The sequence below is a fragment of the Actinia tenebrosa genome, unplaced genomic scaffold (genome assembly GCF_029948245.1).
Source record: "Actinia tenebrosa isolate PJP-AT-01 unplaced genomic scaffold, QUT_ActTen_1.0 PGA_scaffold8__29_contigs__length_14323225, whole genome shotgun sequence".
Lineage (NCBI taxonomy): Eukaryota > Metazoa > Cnidaria > Anthozoa > Actiniaria > Actiniidae > Actinia > Actinia tenebrosa.
The window spans coordinates 12,049,509-12,070,249 of record NW_028292585.1 but is presented as its reverse complement, the minus strand read 5'-3'; the positions used below and the strand labels follow the sequence as shown (position 1 = coordinate 12,070,249).

The following is a 20,741-nucleotide window of genomic DNA, read 5'->3' as shown; positions in this document are numbered from 1 at the left end:
CACCCCGGCGTGTCTCTGGCGTCCATGTAGGACCCCCCCCTTGCTAAAGACCACCATGCTGTCCCTTTTGCACATCTTGGGACACTGGTGCGAAGCTAAAACAAAAAGGGGTTAATCATCTACGGTCTAGGGGCCGACTAACCTCTCTCTTAGGCTTCGGCCGAGCTTCCTGATCAGTCTGTAAATCTCCGGATAGCGGTGTCGGGGTCGAAATCTCCGGCGTAGCCGTAAATGCTTCGCGCTGCCATACGACGGTTCAGCACTCGATGTCTGGAAGTATGCCAGTCCTTTTTCAATGAATCAAAAAGTAAAAATCCAGAAATCATGTTTCCATAGCAGATAATCTTTGAAGTAGGGCATATTTACTGATGTACGTTCTGTTTATAATTTTCATAAACGCATCCCACATGGAAAGGAGTGAGAATGCGTTCAAAACCATTAGTGTCACCATCAAACTTTTTGAGCTTGCTGGTCATAGCAAGGGGTTAATCATTTAAGTTCTAGAGGCCGAGAATCCTCTCACTTCGAAAAATGGTAAACGTGTCTATCGAAAGAAACCAAATGAACATAAATAGCGGATTACCTCAAGCGCAAGACCGCATTTTCCAGACTGACTTTCCGATCGAAATGATGCATACCATTTAATGTTTTCCAACCGGAATTTCCGGTTTTTCCTGGAAAATGGAAAGCACTCCAGGTTCCCGTTGCACGGCTTTCGTTTTCAAATACCCCACTAAGCAACACTAAGCTCGTTCCAATGGAGCTTTTCACTTTGGATATAATGTTTTCCCATATCAGACCTAGTGCCATTCTCTTGAGTATAAGAGTTTATTTGAACTGTACCATATTCATGTGCCTTCCCATATGCAACCGTTAGACAAAGAATTTACACTTTAGAACGGTGACAAGTGGTCGGTAATGGGAGAACATTACGCCCAAGATGAAGGTGAGGTTCCATACTGTAGTTGAACATACCAGAGCGGAATATACCTACTGGGAGTCGTAGTATCGATTCACAGTGAAGGATTTGAAGCCAGAATCGTATGGTCGTCTGGATGGATAAGGAATAGCATTCAGAAAAACTATGAATAAAATGTAAATACTATACACTGTCGCTCTAAAGATTAATACTGCCCAGGTTGTCGAAACATTAGTCACTAACAACAAGTGTACACAACTCACCCGGACGGTTACTTCATCCTCATTCCCGGCCCAGTGCTTGTTAGCTTCAGTTCGACAAACCACATTCTCGCCCAGACCCTACCCATTTCACTAAAAATCTTGAAAATCTGAAAAACCTACGATTTGGCTAATCATGGTGGCATGGGTTGGGTAGTGGTTTACCGCTCGTCTGTCTACGTTGTGGTACGTATGGGGATGGGGTCGCGGTAAAACGCGGAAACGTAAAGTGGGAAAGTGCGGAAAATGCTGAAAAGCATTAAGTTCAGAATTCCCGCATTAATCAACTTTGTAATCGGACGTAAAACGTAAACGTGCTCACAAAACCATCAATGCCATTGGCTTCGAATGACTAACTTTTGCTTTAAAACATTTTAATTTTGCCAAAGATGTAGAGTTATCTAGCTTGTTATCGTTTCAAGACATGATTGTATTTCTCCGATAGTTTGAACCAATAAATCTGTGCTTTAACCGCGACCCTTGGGAATGATGGTTGTGAAATATGTTATGTTTATGTTCATAATTAGTAGGGTCTAAGTACGAAAATGAAAAAACCGCGTGCGTTTTCTTTAAAGCTGAGAAGAACTGGTTTCGATCCGGGACATTAGTCTGAATCGCTGCAGATTGGACAAAGTAATCAGATATGATCGATCGTTGCCATGATTACCAAATACGTATTATACGATGCAGTAATGAGCAATCTATTAGTTATCTATTTTGTTTTTTTTTTTTTTTGTTATTTCAGGCCTTTATTAGATATTTGATGAAAAAGAAGCCTCTGAATGTATCGTAATAATACATGTTTCGCTTGTATGAACGTTGTTATGGATACAAAATGAACCTAATCAGCAAGTAAGTTTTATAATGTGGTTAAATAAAATATTTAAGCAAAGTTAGACTTGAACTAAGTTGCCTGTTATCGCAAGTATCTGTCATCAAAAGGCTATAGCTTCGCGGCCATCTGATAAGCAAATTAATGTCTCACGCAATGAGATGAATGATGAACAGATGGTATCTGGGGACGAAGCTTGCATCGGGTGCTATCCAATTTCGCTAACGCCACGTGCTATCCGATTTCGCTAACGCTATGCGCTATCTCATATCGCTAACGCTAGCTTACGCAGTTTGTACGCTACACCAACGCTATTTGTTTTCCCACCCACCCTCCACTAAGGTAAGTATAGGTAAGTATTCCACTGCCAAGTCAGTGTGACGGTGCTAGGTGGGAGGTGACAGGGTTGCCACAGTTACCGCTGACCTCCGCCGAGTTCCCGAGGCTCCTCCCACCCAAGCACCAACGCCAAGCTCATCTACGTGTGATGAGTTTAATTGGTAGTAAGTAGTACGTGAAGTAAATAGTGGGGAATATTTTGACGGCTTGCAGTGGGTTGTAAAATCAAAAGCAGAACTATTTCAGATCGGCGGAGCGGTCATCAACTAAAAAGCCGAAAATTGAAAGATTTGGATTCAATGGTACTGCCTTCAAGCCTATGCTATAAAGCAAATATCGGAATTGTATAAAAAGCCTTTCATAGAAAAGATCATTATTTGAGTACATAAAAAAGACAGATTTTAAATTATTAAATTTTTTATGAGTTTGTCCCTACAAGTTAAAAATCGTGCTGATGACAATACGGCATAGAGGCATAAAGACAACAAGCATCCCAAGGGCCAAAGAATGAAGTCGTATGACTGATGGGGATATATGACCCACTGATTAAGTCAACAAGGAAACAGCTTTCGTCAAATTAATCGAAAGAGGTTTGATCCTCCACAAAAGTACACATTTTTACTGATGAACCTCTTTTCTCTCTCCTGTGAAGCCCTAGGCTACCCCCACTAATAAAAACATACCTTCCACACTTATATAATTCCTATATAATTCCTGTATTTCAAAAAAGCCGGTTAGTGAAGAGTAATACCTGTGTATAAAAAGGGATCCCAACTTTGTGTTAACAACTATCGTCCTATCTCATTGCTATCAGTCTTTAACAGAATTCTAGAAAAATTGGTATTTAAAAGACTCTCAGGTTTCATTAATAAACACAACTTACTTTACTGTAAACAATTTGGTTTTAGATCTCGTCACTCAACAATACATGCAATTCTATCTATCACTGATAACATTCAAAGAGCATTTGAAAAAGACACATTTTCCTGTGGTATTTTTCTAGATTTGAGTAAGGCATTTGATTCAGTTAATCATCTAATTCTACTCGAAAAACTAGATCACTATGGAGTTAGAGGTTTAACAAGAAGCTGGTTCACCTCATATTTAAGTGAAAGGAAACAATTTGTTTGCCTTGGTAATGTTAACTCAGACGCATCGAACATTTCATGTGGCGTCCCGCAAGGGTCAGTATTAGGCCCTCTACTCTTTTTATTTTATCTTAATGACTTCCATAACTCGTCAAAGATACTTGAATTTCATCTCTTTGCTGATGATGCAAACCTCTTTTATACTAACAATAATCTTCAAGAGTTAGAAGAAAAAGTAAACAGGAAGTTAATTCATGTTCAAAACTGGTTATGTGCCAACAAACTCACACTCAATATTGGAAAATCAAATTTCCTTATTTTTCATCCACCTCAGAAAAAACTTACTAACAATATTAAACTCTGCATTAATATTAAGCTACTGAAACAAGAAAAATATTTTAAATATCTTGGCGTCATGATTGATAGCCATTTGAATTGGAAAGCTCACATTAATTTTGTCGCCAAAAAAGTAAAACGTAGCATTGGTATTTTATCTAGAATTAGGCACTTCACTAATCTTAGTATCTTGATTAATCTTTATTACACCTTGATCTACCCTTTTCTGACCTATGGACTTTTAGTATGGGGCAACACCTATCACTCCACTATCAACCCCATCTTCATCTTACAAAAAAAAGCTCTGCGTATACTAACATTCTCTGACTACAGGGACCACTCCAATCCTCTTTTCATTAAGCATAACATAATTAAGTTCCATGATCTTGTCTTTTATCACAATGCAATATTTGTTTATAATTTCAAAGCAGGTAACCAACCTAGGTTATTCAATAATTTCTTTGAATCTGTTAGCAAAAGACATAATTATGATACCAGACTTGCCTCCAAAGTGTCACTTTCTCTTCCCAAAATTAGAACAAATTACGGAAAATTTAATATTAGATTTGCTGGTGTTAAAGCTTGGAACTCATTGGACGAGGAAATTAAAAAAGCCTCCAGCATTTCCAAATTCAAAGAGTTATTAAAAGACTCAATTATCAAATCTTATAGTACTTAACGTTATTCCTCCAATATTCTTCATCCTATATTTTTCTATAACTTAAATTTATGACACAATAATGTTCGTTAATCTTATATCCCATATATTTTTCTTGTATTGTTTACTTTCGATTACATTTTTTCATTGCACTATTACATTATACAATTATTTAACTTACGTATACTTATTGTTTTATTTTTGCATACTTACATTATATATATATATTTTTTTTTTCTTGTGTTTTGTCTCTTCCTATTTAATTTAGATGTAAATGACCTAAATACTTGTTATTATCTAAGATAGTAAAGCTAACTGGCCTAGTATAACCCATATAGGTTAATTCCAGTTAGCTTGCACCTAAATATATGGCAATTTATCTCTTTGTCCTAACTTATCTTATGTGATATTTATGGTGCTAAATAAAAGATTGTCATTGTCATTGTCATAAGTGAAGGTTTTGTTAAATGTTGCTTACCATATGTGCTATATTCATATATAAATAATGTAAACACAGAAAGTGAAAAATATGCTGACCAAAACAAGCAGACACTTTTGGGAAAGATTATATTTTGATGTGACCTGATTAAATTCACATCGCAAATAATGTATTTCGCTCTTAGTATGCAACAAAACCTGTTTGAAATCGCTGAGTAAAAAGTGCACACCGTAGGCGGTTTTATTCAAAGCAGTAGTCTGAGTAGTCAAACACTGGACCATGCTAAATAAGACATCTGGTATCTGATTTCAACAAATAAGGTATAGGTGTTTGTTTAGCAAAAGAAAAGAAGTGTCGATAAAAGAACGCCATAAAGCAAGACATCACACTCTTGGGATTTGCGATGTAAATATATTCAAGCTCTTCATGTAAGTGGTATGGCTTTGCATAAATAACATGAACGATTTAATACTAGACCACACACTCAGTCCCCGACAAAAAAAAGGTCTTAGATCAATACATTCATTAATATTTGCATCCCTGAAGCCTAAGATCATTGTCGAGCTTCTGCTCCGCTTGTAATTCATTTAGATAAGGTAAGTGTAACTCAGTGTAGCTACAATCTGGTAATATATAGTCGTTGTATATACCTTTATATTTGAGTAGCAACACAGCTGCAGTAATGATGATATACTGAAACTCACGACTCTTTTAAGCTCAGTTCAATGCAACGATTCTAAAATGAATCCTAGCACTTCTAAATTCGGCAAAGATTATGGAAATAGAACGACAAGAATAAGAAACTGAAGACAAGCAAAATTGGCCGGCTGAAAGTTATCAGAACGTAACAACTCAGTTTTAATTGAAATTCAAAATGTTTTCAAATTCAGTAGAGTTCTTTTATGATGTTGGAGCGATTATTTTCATCTTATTTTCGAACAAACATTTGAAAACTGAGTATATATAGATCAGAGAAGGACTCAAAAAGCAAAGACATTAAATGAGATATCACTAAGGAGAGATAAATAATCTAATCGGATCAAGAGTGTTATTATAATTGTATTGAATTAAAACGTGGCGCGACATGGTTACTCATACTGCATGAGTCACATGGCCATGAGCAGATGAGCCGGATCTAAAAACACCATTCATAATGCAGCAGTCTGTTAATAGCTAGGGCTGGTAAAAATGAGTGGGACTATAACTTGCAGAGAAAGGGGTGGTCATCAGTCAAAAATTGTACTCAAGATAGGGTGGTCAATTAAAAGGAGGCTGTGGGTAGTTTTGGTCTGGCACACCTAGCCGCATTGAAACGGCTACAACTTTGTCTTAAATAACTCGATCTGCAAGTGCTTTTCACACAATGTCAGGAAAGGATTAAAGGTTTCAAAAATGATAAATTAGTTTAAAGCGGCCTTTTCGTTATGACGTAATAGAAATCGTTTACCGCTTATTTTCTCGAAAACTAGACCTAAACTTTCGAAGCGACTTGAACCAGTCGATATTATTCAGCAAGGCACCCAACATATTGCAATATGAAAAAAATTTATGAGAGCGTTTTCCAAATATTACGCGATGAATATTTTCATGGACTTTTACTATTATATCCAGCGTGTCAACTTTATACCCTCAAAATCGTGACTTCCATTTAGTGAATTCAATATTTTTAGTATCTTTTAGTATCGTGTTTCTAAATGCAGTCACTAAAAGACGTATCTTTTACAAATATTCTCCTTTAATTTCATATGCATTGAAGGGTTTTAAGGCAGTCAAATAAAAATAAGGACGCTCACAACTATTTTCTCTTAGGGCTGCTTGTTGATTATTCACGCTTGACTTCCGTGTTATTCCTTGTTGCGTGCTCTTACGGCTGGCTGCACCGCTTACACTTTGCAGAGCTCTGCGTACAAAGTCTTGCAACGCCAGCAAAGCGTAAGCGTGGCTAGGTGTGCCAAACCAAAACTACCCACCAAGTTTTTTAAAAGCACACAGAAACATTGGAAGGGGTTCATCTTTATTTTTTTAAATCCTGGATAATACGTGTGCAACAAATTAGTTTTAATTCTTGGTAGTACATTGTCCGTGTGCTAAGATCTTGCCATAAATGTACCATTGAAAGCTCCCTGCCTGGCGTCCTACCGTTAAAGGGCGCCGAATGTCTATTGGGCGCGGCTTTTAAATCGAACTAACTCTCTACTCGATCACAAAATCCTATATTTACTCTCCCTGGACGCCCCATAATGTATTGCGATCCAAAATTTAAAGTTGGCCGTCGTATCGTCGAAGTAGACAGTATTACCACCCAATAATACTCGCTGATAAATCGCTCATGTTTGGATATCCTTTGAATTTCAGCTGTGAACGACACTTGAAAAACAATGGCAAGAATGCTACCTCGTTCCAAGAAAACGATATTCATTTTCCTACTTATTGGCAGTAGTAGTTTTTATGTGTATCAGCAATTTGGAGGACAGAACAGCACTAAAAAAGTATTCAATATTATTGGTATTCAACAGGACACATCAGGCCAAGAAGAATCGTTAGGAATGTCTTCTGGGGAAAATGGCCGGGGATATGTTGGTGATAAACATGGAATGAAGTGGAGACCAGTATTAAGGAAAGGTGCTCATTTTGAAATGGATAGTAGTAATCTTGATGTGCGAAATAAGGCGGTTCCAGTTAAATTGGACTCTATAAATAACCAGGCAAAGAAACTGAAAGCAAAATATACTGGAGGAAAGAATGTAGCTGAAAAACGAACCCATCGAAACAGAAATGATGAATTCCGAAAAACCAAGCCTAACAGAGTTAATAGAGGGAGAAAACAATTTAATAGATATAGTAACGAGAAGAAACGTTCCCCACGTAGGGGAAGGCAGAGGCGAAAATACCAGAAAAATCAACCTAACGGGGGAACTGACGGTAAGAATCTCCCGGGTAGAGAGAGAGGTGATGTAACGAATTATAGCGGGGACGTCTATGACAAAAGCCGGATACATAGAAGCGGAGAAATAAATACCAGGAAAGTAAAACCAGGAAAATCCAGTGATTTACAACAAGACTCTGGTAATATAGAAAACAAACAACAGAATAATCATTTTTGTAACATTACTTTCGAGTACGGCCAAATGTGTCCGACTCTGTACACGGATCTCGGCGGATACTGCAAGATAGGCAAGAGAGTACCGGGAGGATTTGACTGCCCTGATATCCGTAGAAAAGGATATAATGAACTACGAAGCACTCAGCTCGTCCTCACGAGACTTCTAAAGATATTTGACCTGGTTGCTAGGAAACATGACATCAAATATTGGATTACATCCGGGACTTTGTTAGGTGCTGTAAGACATCGAGGCTTTATACCATGGGACGAAGATGCTGACATTGAAATGACACTGGATGAGTACATCAAACTCTTCAAATGCTGCAAAAATGAATTCCCAGAAGGAATATTTTTTCAGAGCTCGGAGACAGATCCTTATTTAAAATCACAGAATGAGACGGAAAATCGCCTTTTGAGACACCCAGTGGTTGGGCTTTATCGACGACTATGGAACCCAAGGCTAAGAGACACGAAGAGTTGTACAAAGTTTTGTCTGGCATATGGTTGTGGATGGGCCGACGGTCTAATGATTGACATATTCATCGCAGAAGACAACATGCATCCATATCACTTGAGAAGAGTTTTCCCACTGAAAGAAATGTTGTTTGAAGGATTTCGTTTCCCCGTGCCGGGTAACTGGAGAAAAATACTGCAATACAAGTACGGGGATTACGACAAGGAGTTGGGAGAATATGCATGATGAGAGGATACCTGAGGATAATTCTGATCCTTTATGCAGTTGTGAGGAATTGAAGCAAGCGAACAACGACTAAGCATTCGTGAAAATACTTAATGATAGTCAATTAATGGTTTTCACAGCCGCCATTTTGGATGAATTTAACAAGATTCGACGCTAGTCTCTTTTGTTGTAGCATCCAACTTTACCACCGTGTCTTTTGTTATTTTGAGCCCCTGGGAATGCCTTGAAAACCAGCAATTGCAAAGTCATTGTTGGGTTCAAAAACTGTAGAAAATAGAAGCCGAGACCAAAAGATATGCTGGGAAATGACATCATTCACCATTTTCCATACATTGGTTCAACGGTCAAACACAAAGCGCTCAAGCGAGGCGCCAAGGTACTTTCAAAGGATTATTCAAATTTGAACCTTGCAACCTCGACTGAATGCTTTGTGTTTGACCAGTGAACCGATATATGGAAAATGGTGACTTTTCCTCTGATGTATTCATTTGAGATACGCAGTCGATATAAAACATGTTTTAAAAGCCTCCATACCTTCTGTCAGTGTAACAATTTATGAACATTCTACGAGTTGTATCACTAGATACTTCTAATTAACATACTTCCCATGGACCATTCTCAGTCTCAGCTTGTATGTTTTATATGATTTTGAACCCGACAATGATTTTTCAGTTGAGAGTATAACATTAGAGTTAGCCTCCTTTGAAGACATTAGGGACCGACACAAGGAACGTTTGTAAAGGAGCCTAACATATGATAGGATCTTCCTAAGACAGACTAATTATTTATAGTTGCCTCAGGGGCAGATGCAGGATCTTGAGTGGATCTTTTCAAAATGTTGAACATTGAGAAACATTTTAGTCAAATTGGGCATTATTAATAGGCAAGAATTCTTTCGAGGGGAGGGGGGGTGGGGTTCGTTCACGAGAACCCTGTGACCACCACCTGGATCCGCCAACGTCCTTATCGTTTATACAACGTATAAAGAATAAAAGGAATAAAATTTGGGCTTTAATTGACCTTTATTCGTGGTGTGACAATGCTTTCCCAATTCAGCGTGACGCACCTCCAGGGGATTCATTTTCTTTTGTTTTTACTCTTCGAAAAATTCATGAGTATCCCAAAGGATACGAAAGGAATAACGATGATATCCCGACGAGTTTCAAAACAATAGCTCTTCATTCCCCTAGAGGTTTGTCACGCTGAATTGGGACGGTCTATTGAGATTTTGATAATCAGACTAGGAAAGAGTACACATTTTACCATATCTTTTACATCTGCATTCGTGCATCTATTGTTGGGCTGCAAACATTTTCAAAAGAATCAAAAGACAAAAAATGGCGGTCATCTTGGTGCTTGTTGGTATCCACCAACATAACCGCAATGACGCAACGTGCAATCGAAAAATACTGTGTCTATATTGTTCAAAGTTCTATTTTATTTGATACAATAATATATTACATACTATATGTCTGTATGCTGTTACCAAACATGTTCAGTGTAGTGCTAGCTGTCTATGTTGGAATCCAGCTCGTCCAGGAACAAACGACATTTTTCCTTTAAACATTTGATGGCTTCGCACATCAGAATATCGGGGCGCAATGCTCCTGTCGACTCTATTGAAACTGCAAAATGAGAATAATAATGGTTAGTAAAACTAATGATACATATTCTTCCAACCCACAGAGACTTCCTTCGACTCCTGACCCTCCGCTCCCATCACGGAATGGATAGAGATGACTGTGAAAAAGGCAGTGCCGTTTGCGCGATTTTTCTAGGATTTTAATTGGGGAATAGTTATCTCGCGCAATGTGATTGGTCTGGCAGTGCCGTGACCTTGGCGTGACCGTGTTCGCGCCGTGTTCCGGGTTTTGGATTGGATGGGGAGTGAATTCTTGTGCTATGTGATTGCGCTGGCGTATGCTTTGCCGTGTCACGACCGTGTTCATGCCGTGAGCTTTTTACAGTCATACAAAAACTGCTCTAGCGTGCATCTCCTAGTGAGTTAGACAGTGCCAACTGGTTCGTCTGACGATCCCCCTCCCCTCATATCATGGGCCTTAAACACGCAGCAGCCAAGTGTATTCTCATGACAATAAAAACCTTTGTTTCACCCGCATAAATATATTCTCAAGCGCTTGAATGCAAGGCTATACGCGTGGGAAAATCTGCTGTTCTACTGAGCTACCGCCTGAGCAAAGTATATAGACCTCTTCGGCTTGGGGTAATGTTTTCCCATTTCAGACCACGTATCATTCCCTTGAGAATAAGATTCTTTGTTTGAGCTGTATATACATATTCATGTGTCCAGGCATCCCAGCCACTTTTTAGACAAATTTGATAGGAAATATAGGCTGTGCAAGTTCTAAATATAGGAAGTGAAAATATAGGAGTTTTTCCCAAAAATATACGCACTTTATAGGAGCTAAAATAGCTTTTCAGTGGCGTAACCAGGGATCTTGCAGGGAGGGTGCACAGGCAATGATTTATTTGCAGAACCAAATAAGCCATAAAAAAGACAGAACCAAACAAACGAGAAAAAAAACGCCCAATATGCTAAACAGTGTAAAATGTAAATGTATCACTCAGCAGTTGTCCTATTTATAGGAAATATAGAAGGTTTTCTGTAAATATAGGCTCTTTATAGGATCCTATACAAATTATAGGAAATATAGGATATATAGGAGGTCTGGGATGCCTGTGTGTCTTCTCATGTGCAACCGAGCGCAAACCTTAAACAAAGAAATGATACTCTAGGGAATGACGTGGTCTGAAATGGGAAAACATTACGTCAGAGCCGAAGAGGTCTATTTGAGGGAAAACGAATGGCAAGCAACGGTTTATTCGTAGGGAATTTTGAGCCAGCAACATTAAATTACAGTGCCCGAAAACCTGCTGTTTTAGAAGAAGCCTTTTGCAGTTGCTTTTTTACCTGTTACACTTGTTTTAGCTTTTGTATCAATTCGGATTTATTTTGGTTTTCGGTCTGTTTTTCAAAAACGTTTGCTAGGCTTTCCGCTAGAACCGCCCACTTGATCATCACCCGTTTTACTCGCTACCAATTTTCTGAGAAACCAAGGAAAGGCCAAATTCTACCATCATGACTTCATACTTACAAATAAAGTGATCCCGAATACGGGACAGTCGTACTCGGTCTTTGAGATCGTCATGTCTCAGTACTTCTCTACTACATGTATCCCGTCTGGCATCAGCAACGTACGCACTTTTTACTCCTGTAAGACAGCAGTAGATAGTCGTTACCATTAGAGTGAAGGCATTTAACCCGTGAAATAAAAGATAGTAGTCAACGTGTAATAGTCAAATAGACACAAAAGAAAACAATGGAATTAGGGTCTACTAAAGTGCATTAGTCTAATATCTACTTCACGGGTTTAGTGACTTCAATCCATCAGTGTTGGTGCTGAGGTAACCACTTAAAATTCAAGGACTATTCAAGGAGTATACAAGGGCCCAAAAATGAATTTTCAAGGAGTATGTTCAGCTAACTATGCCAAGGTTTTACACGGTGGTTGCACATGGCCGACTTTCAGATTTTCCAATCTTTCTGACTAGATCTATTACAGAACAATGCAAGTAATGATCAAAGCAAAAATTCAAGGAGTTTTCAAGGAGTTTCGCTAAAATCATAAAATTCAAGAGCTTTTCAAGTGCCCTTGAAAACGTGAATTAAATTCAAGGAGTTTTCAAGGAGTTTAAGGAGTAGCACGAACCCTGATTATATTATTTGACAAGACTTAATTTAAAGAATTATTTTTCTTCGAGGTATATTTACAAATGTTATTAGCCAAGCATTCGCACGCAACTAGCAACGAATAACAACAACAGTAAACTACGTAATGTGTGCGTGGGGGGATTTTAAAATTCGTAAGCTTGGATGTTATCTTCATTTGTGATAGTATTTTGACATAACAGTCGCTAGTTGCATATTTGTTGTCACGTGATTGAAAGTAAGCAATAGAAGGCTTTTATGGCAGAAATGTGGCCTCGTGAGTAGAACAATAAATGATTTGTTTCTGGGACTAGAATCTCTTGAAAGCAAAAACATTGTGTTGTTCCTGCCCCACGACATGGCAGCATGGGTGCAGGCAAACCCTTCTATATAGGATAGTAACATTCTTTTACCATTCTCATTTGCTATCTTGATAACGCCTTTCGAGAAGCAAGAAGCGAGTTTGTCTGCGAGCTCATCTTCACAAGGTTTTGTGATCACTATTTCTGGAAGAAGTCTGTACGACACTGTAGCTGTTAAAACAAGACGTAGGATCAGTATCAGATATCACAAGCATGGGGGGAATGGGGCAAAAGAAGAGGAAACTGGAAGAGGGGGTTAGGTTGCAATAGTCCCTTTCACAGTTCCCTGCGCCATCTTGAAAGGTAGCCGTGGCTTTGCATCGAAGCGAGACAAACGGTGAGCTTGCAATGATAGAGACATGTGAATAATTGTTCAAGGTGTTTAAAAAGGTCTCTATCATTGCAAGCTCACCGTTTGTCTCGCTTCGATGCAAAGGCACGGCTACCTGTCAAGATGGCACAGGGAACTGTAAAGGGGACTACTGGCTGTGACTCAACTCAACTAAACTCAACTGACTTGACTGAACCGACCGTAGTGTAAGGTGAGTTTGTTTGATGTGTTGTTCTCCCTCATCACAAAGATTTTTCTTCGAATTCTCATTCTCTAGTATTCCTCCCGCCGTAAAAAATTAAAAATTAACATGTATGAGTTGAGTGTTGTATGTGTAGTGGTAGTGAGTGTTGAGCGAAACTCATTGAAGAGAAGATTCTCTTCGGGGAGTCGGTTGTAAATTCTGTTTTTTACTTAAGGAGGCTGGAAAGTGTTTTGTGCCTTCACATTATGAACTAAAAAAATGTTATAGCTATAATTTGACAGCAAGTAAACCCGGAAAGCCAAAGACCATAAACCAAACATCGCAATGAACATTTAAAAAATAACGTAAGACGTTGCTATGACAACATCAGAACCCTTGGTATGCCATCAAAAATGTTTATTTAAAAAGTCATAACTCAGAAACCAAATGGTGAATTTTTTTAAAAACGGGAATATTTCAACTTTGTATCGTAATCTTCTTTTTGACAAAAAAAGAAAAAATTCTGTAAGAGGGAATTATTCCACAAATTTTATTGATTTTTACGAATTCCCTCTTAGCCTCCTTAAATTATAAGACGAGATAAGTTCAATAAGGGAAAAGGGTGGAGCACAGGGGGTAGGGTGGGGATGAGGAACACTCACCGACAGGAGAGAACTTGGCATGATCTCTACCAATCCTCTTCACGGCATGCATCCTGATATCAAGTTCCTATAAAACGAACATTTGTTTTAAGGCTGGTTTAGACGGTACGACTTTCGCCTACAACTATCGTATACAACACGCTCGCGCCATCCTGCAACTCGAGTCGTAGCGTGTAAATCAAGCCTACAACTCGCCTACAACAGACGCGAGCGTGTTGTATACAATAGTTGTAGGCGAAAATCGTACCGTCTAAACCGGCCTTTAGATAGGATAAAGGTGATAGCTGGTGATATTGGAAAGCTCAGATTTATAGATTTAAAAGAAATAAGAACGAACGTTTATTTTACCGCTGCACAAAATCAATCCCTTTATGAAAAGTCTTTTTTGAGATGACCACAGGTAGCCCAAGCTTGGTTTCTGTGGTGTCCTGCTATAAGGAAATTTTTTCCCCCACCAGTAAGAAATACGTTTTAAGATTTTTTTCCCCACCAGTAAGAAATACGTTTTAAGATTTTTTTCCCCACCAGTAAGAAATACTGGTGGGGAAAAAAATCTTAAAACGGGCTAAATTCAAAAAATAACGCAGAGCGAAAGAAGTGCTATTACTCAATGTATTACTCGTGCTTTATTTCACGTTTCAATGATTTTATTGAAATTTTTGATGAATCTCCATACATTTCCTTATAACATGACACCACAGAAATCAAGCTTGGGCTACCTGTGAGATGATTGGATTTTTTTGTCTAAAACCACGGGGATACCGACAGCAGGTGTTAAGTTACATTGACTAGTAATAATGAAACGTCCCTCACCTGTCCGGGGCGCAGTTTAGCGATTAGAATATCATTATGTACTGGTCTGATATCTTGTGGTCCATACTGAAAGATTAATGAGACAAGTCTATCAGAATCCTGCAGCTGAATGCTGACGACTCCCAACCTGACAAGCTTTCTCGTGTTTGGCTTGTTAGTGAATTTTTAATGGAGGAAGTGATAATTAAAAAAAAAAAAAAAAAAAAAAAAAAAAAAAAAGAAATAGAAAGATATTTAGAAAAAAGAGAAAAGATTATATTTGGCCCTGCGTCTTTGAGTGTTTTAGATATTTTATATTTGGTTATCAAACGAGGTATTTTCAACATTTTCTCATCAGCCTTAAGCAGAATAAGTGCAGTTTTTTTCCTCTGGTTACGCAAAGTATTATGTATGGAGAAAGTAGAGAATTTCAAACATTTTCAAACATGACTTGACTTTGTTAGAATAATTGTATCGTTGTTAAATATTTCATAACGCTGCGACTAATGACAATTTTCCTAATTTAATTTACACTCGTGGCTCCAAATAAGAGAAATTAAGTGTCATGCAGTTATTTTTGAATATTCCGGCTGACTTAGTTCACAGGGAGCCCAAGGCAGTAATTGTATGTGGTTAACGATAAACCACATACAATTGCTTACTAATTCCAGCTATGTTAATTGATTCTTCTGTCCCGTGAGTTTGGGAATTGCTTGATTAAAAAAATCATTAGCAAAGCTGTGGTTAAAAAAGCTCACGTCATGAGTGAAACGTGTCGGTATTTTTATTCATTGCTCACTCTTGCTGGCCATCTTATTGTCCAGATCTTTTTTGAGCATTTTTAAATTTAGAAATTAAAATATTTGTCGTTTCTTTTCAACTTTTACATTTGTTTGGTCATCTTCCAAGTTTTACATTCATGAAAGGGTTAATTTGTAAAACATAACTAAATTAATTATGCACTACACAGCACAAGACAGAGCTATGTCTATTGTTTGTCTATTGTTTCATTAACGTTACTTAGTACAAATTAGTGCTAATTATATTGTACTGTTTCAGATATATAATGTTGCACTCTATAATGTCTATAATGCACAACAGTTAAGTATACTTTCATTATTACACAGTGTTCAAGCTACTAATATTATTCATACTACAGTCAAACCACCTCAAGTGTGAACACGTAGAGGTCATTAATGACAAATATATACTGACAATCAAAACATAATACTTAGTTAAACTCATCACACGTAGATGAGCTTGGCGTTGGTGCTTGGGTGGGAGGAGCCTCGGGAACTCGGCGGAGGTCAGCGGTAACTGTGGCAACCCTGTCACCTCCCACCTAGCACCGTCACACTGACTTGGCAGTGGAATACTTACCTATACTTACCTTAGTGGAGGGTGGGTGGGAAAACAAATAGCGTTGGTGTAGCGTACAAACTACGTAAGCTAGCGTTAGCGATATGAGATAGCGCATAGCGTTAGCGAAATCGGATAGCACGTGGCGTTAGCGAAATTGGATAGCACCCGATGCAAGCTTCGTCCCCAGATACCATCTGTTCATCATTCATCTCATTGCGTGAGACATTAATTTGCTTATCAGATGGCCGCGAAGCTATAGCCTTTTGATGACAGATACTTGCGATAACAGGCAACTTAGTTCAAGTCTAACTTTGCTTAAATATTTTATTTAACCACATTTAAACTCATCACACGTAGATGAGCTTGGCGTTGGTGCTTGGGTGGGAGGAGCCTCGGGAACTCGGCGGAGGTCAGCGGTAACTATGGCAACCCTGTCACCTCCAAATGATTCTCCAAGGTGCTTGGAGAGGAGGAACAGGAAGAAGGGCCTCCCACCACAATGATCCAAGCACCAACCCAAACTAAGGTCACTCCAGGAAATTAAGCTTGAGAAAGATAGCGCGAGATCGAGGCTAAGGATTCTGTAGGTGTCCGGATATAACTTTGATAAGCGTTACTAGTCCATTTGCCAAGGGTTTGGATCATGTGATCTGGAACACCATTGCGCGCTGCAACTGTGGCGGCTCCAATCCTGAAGCTATGGCTGGAAAAATTACCAGTCACTCCCACACCAGCGAAAATATCCCTCAGCCACGACGTCAGCAACTCTCGAGACAATGGTTGGCCATTCTTTAATAAGAATAGTGGACCTGAAGCATTTCCTCTTTTATGCAGAAAAGCGGACATTGCAGTCACCGCACACAGTGGGGAGACGCCACAACCAATGTGAACATAGCACCCTGCGCGGAAAGGATCGGTTTTGGATGCTTTGATCCATACCCGTAAGCACGATGGTCGGTCCAAATTATCAAACGACAAGTCCGAGACCTGCAGGTGAATGGTGGGGTCGAAACTGGCCAAGCTGGAGACCGTAAACTCTGCCGATCGCAGGAAACCAAAGTATGCGAGCGTACATGACGACCAAAACATGGCATGGTCGAACGAGTCAATATCCAGGGCCTTGAAAATGGTGAGCATGAGAGCGTCGGTAATCGGTAGACGCTGTGAAAACTGGGACCCTTGGAAACGTTTAATGCCCCGAAAGACTTGATGCAGCCGCGGACAATTTACCAATGGATCTGCGTGACCCTGCTCGATGTGAAGGGCCCGAACCGCTGACAGGTAGACTTTAATAGACCGATGCTGAAGCGACTGTGCCAGAAACGTTACAAAAAGACATAAAGTTCTCTCATCTGCAGGTAAGACAGGAACTTTGCCAAGCTGATGGCAAAAATCAATAAATTTACGCTGAGCAGACGCGTAAGTGCGACGTGTGGTGGGAGCCAGGCCATTTAGGAGGAATTCCTGACACTGTTTCTTTAGAGTGGACTGGTCAAGTTGAGAAGAAGCTGATGCGGAATTGGAGTTGGGGATCGGTGTGCTGAAGGAGCCAAACGCCTGAACTCCTGCCAACGAAAACGGGATAAGGCATCAGCGATTGCATTGTGGACGCCGGGTATGTGGAGCGACGAAAAGGAAAAGTTAAAGCGCGCTGCCGCTAGCAACAGACTGCGCAGCAGCCGCATCAGGTCGGGGACTTTAGAAGTCCTGCCGTTCAGCATGAACACCACAGCCTCGTTGTCGGAACGAAAGATGACATGCTTTTTGGACCACCGATGGCCCCACACATGCGCGGCTAGAACGATCGGAAAGAGTTCCTTATATGCAATAGATTGAGAACCCTGCTTCTCCAACCAGACACCGTTGAACCACGCTTGGTCCAGAAAAGCTCCATAACCAATTGCTCCTGAGGCGTCCGATACCACCTGGGTATCGCCTACGACTGGGATACCAGGATACAGCCAAAAAGAAACCCCGTGCCACGTAGAGAGGAACTGGTGCCACCAGTCTAAGTCGCGATGGAACTCGCAATTCAGAAGTATAGGATGGTCTCGCTTGCGGAAACAGCCTAGCAGGTCAATCATGCGCCGTATAAACGTGCGACCAGGCCACACCACCTTCGCTGCGTGGTGGAGGTGGCCAATCAACGATTCTAGGTGATGTCTATTACACCAGCGTCGCGACCGCCAGGTAGCAATCAACAGTTTAAGGTTGCATAACTTATCTGCTGGCAAACGAGCAATTTGGTTCACTGAGTCCAATTCGATGCCTAAAACAACCAGGGTAGTATCAGGGCCTATGCATTTGTCGGGATGTAGCGGAACACCTAGAGTGCGGCATACTTGACGTGACTTAGCTAGGTTAACTGCGCAGGCGTCAGTGTTAGAAGGGCCCGCCATGATAAAATCATCAAGATAATGAACGAGATTGCTAACTTGGTAATTGTTCACCAAAATCCACTCTATCATCGAGGCTACCGCATTGAAAATAAACGGGGCTGATCGAAGACCAAAAGGTAACGCTAAGTCAACGTAATACTTTCCGCGCCACTTCATACCGAGAAGGTACCTGTCAGAAGGATGAACCGGAATATTACGGTAGGCCGATTCGACGTCGAACTTTGCCATCAGTGCTCCGGTACCAAGGCTAGAGATCATCCGAATGATTTGATTAACCCTGACATACTGAAGGGTAAAAGCCTCGCGGTCGATACCATCGTTCACGCTAAGTCCCCTGGGAGATGAAAGGTCGACTATGAGCCTCCATTTTCCAGGCTGGCCACGCTTAGGTATCACCCCAAAGCTGCTGACGTGCAGGTCAGGAAGGGGAGGTTCGGAGAAGGGGCCCGCGACCCTGTTCGACCTGACCTCGTTTTGCAGATACGAATCAATCACCTGAGGGTTGTGGATAGCGGTTTCCTTGTTACTCTTGGCCGATCTTAAAGAGCTGAGTTGACTTTGGAATCCAACTTTGAAACCATATCGAATCCCACTTAAAACATAAGCCACTTCAATCTGGTCTGGGTGTGATAGCAACTCTTGGGAAAACCACTCAACACTAAGGGGCGTGACGTCAGATACCAACGGGAGGTTAAGCATAGCTGAAAGAAGATACAATACGACCGTGAAAATAATAGTGACCGGCAGATGTTCCGAACTGCTCACACGACTTAAAAAGAGATACGCGAGGCGATAAACGATGAGTAAAGCTAATTACCCTAGATAGGAACTTAGACGGGGTAAAATTACATGCACATAAACATAATATATCGAGAGTAAAGTATATGCTATGGGAGGGGGAGGACCCACTCTGGCGATAACACGAGACTCGAAAAGAACGAAAAATTAGCAAAATAAACGCATAAGAGGGTCCCGACGTAAAGCTTGAAATGCTGTTGCGATAGCATACAAAGGGACCTACAGATACAGCTAGAAGACGGCTTAATTGTCCTAATAACGCCGCAGCCAATCATAAAGGCCAGACTGACAGCAAAGCTAATTTCTTAAGGGCCTGGTTACGCGAAAAGATTGTATCAAGGTTTTGTAAATATAACGCGCTAAAAGGTATGACAGCATAGAGAGATAACACAAAAGTCCTAGCACGAAAGGTTTTTTTTTTTTTTTTTAATATATATATATATATATATATATATATGTATATATATCATATGCAATGAAATACCAATGACATTGTCTGCGTTTCTTATAAAGCCTAGCATGCAGAAAAGAAATAACGACGGAACGAAATGTCCCGAGACCATTGAAACGTTCCAGACAATTGACAATACACAATCTAAATGCACTTGAACTGTCTAGACAAGATTACGAGCGAAAATTATAGAGTGCTATACAAGATAGCTAAAGCTAAAGAACAAAGTTTCTATTGAACAAATATATACTGACAATCAAAACATAATACTTAGTTAAAAAATGAAAAGAGCTGTAACTAAACTTTTTTTGTATTCACATGCATTGAGCGTTTTATAAATAAATTAAAAAAGGAAAAGATTTTTGAAAAACGTGTTTGCTCTTTTTCCTTGGGCAAGTCATTTAATTGTTTGTTTTTCGATGAGTCAACTTCGTAGAACTCAATTAGGGTGAAACAAAAGCATAAAGTAAAAAGAGTCTTATCCATTAACAATAGGCTTTGTGACAGAAAAACTATATTTTATGAATAATTAGATCAGAACATTTTATTAGGATCAAACTTTGACGTAAAATATAGGATGTGGTGCAATCCAGCAAACTAAGAATAGACATGGCTAGAAACACGGGGTAGTAAGAATAGCCATGACGTCACCGTTATTACGGGTCCGGAGTAGGGTATGGGGGAGAGCACCGGTTCGCACCGGTGGCACCGGATGCAGAACTGTCATTTCATATCTAATACGTCTTGGTTCTAAAATTCAAAGGAAAAAGATTATCAAACTGTGAAATAAAATCCACTTGATAACACAAATGAAAATATGAAGAAAAAGAGTTGGGCATAAAATCTCAAAATCTTTAGTATTCAATATCTTATCGCGGTGGTAAGACAAAGGACAATATCCGTAGAACTCAATTAGGATGAAACAAAAGCCTAAACTAAGCCTTTAAGGCTTTGAGATAGAAAAACTATATTTTATGAATAATTAGAAACTTTTAT

The 20,741-nt window shown here is 39.6% G+C and overlaps 4 protein-coding genes across 4 annotated transcripts in view; 1 reads left to right on the top strand and 3 right to left on the bottom strand.

Moving 5' to 3' along the window:
• Positions 1-255, bottom strand: part of LOC116290916 (uncharacterized) — a 29,108-nt gene extending 28,853 nt beyond the window's left edge. Inside the window, exon 1 of the mRNA XM_089024145.1 lies at positions 143-255. The gene's annotated coding sequence lies outside the window, so the exon portion shown is untranslated. The remainder of the gene's footprint in view (positions 1-142) is intronic.
• Positions 256-7,234: 6,979 nt separating this feature from the next.
• On the top strand, positions 7,235-9,611 carry LOC116292277 (uncharacterized). Its single transcript, XM_031699558.2, has one exon. It carries the CDS (start codon positions 7,250-7,252, stop codon positions 8,672-8,674), a length of 1,425 nt encoding a protein of 474 aa, XP_031555418.2. The 5' UTR covers positions 7,235-7,249; the 3' UTR covers positions 8,675-9,611.
• A 481-nt stretch (positions 9,612-10,092) lies between these two features.
• On the bottom strand, positions 10,093-14,868 carry LOC148905190 (DNA-directed RNA polymerases I and III subunit RPAC1-like). The gene is made up of 5 exons (XM_089024144.1): positions 14,757-14,868; positions 13,944-14,010; positions 12,818-12,937; positions 11,791-11,907; positions 10,093-10,299 (listed from the first exon to the last, which is right to left on the bottom strand). The coding sequence occupies exons 2-5, from the start codon at positions 13,993-13,995 to the stop codon at positions 10,181-10,183; spliced, it is 408 nt and encodes a 135-aa protein (XP_088880270.1). The 5' UTR covers positions 13,996-14,010; positions 14,757-14,868; the 3' UTR covers positions 10,093-10,180.
• Positions 14,869-16,403: 1,535 nt separating this feature from the next.
• Positions 16,404-19,195, bottom strand: LOC148905189 (uncharacterized). Its single transcript, XM_089024349.1, has 2 exons — positions 17,767-19,195; positions 16,404-17,689 (listed from the first exon to the last, which is right to left on the bottom strand). The coding sequence occupies exons 1-2, from the start codon at positions 19,193-19,195 to the stop codon at positions 16,638-16,640; spliced, it is 2,481 nt and encodes an 826-aa protein (XP_088880475.1). The 3' UTR covers positions 16,404-16,637.
• Between the last annotated feature and the right edge of the window lie 1,546 nt (positions 19,196-20,741).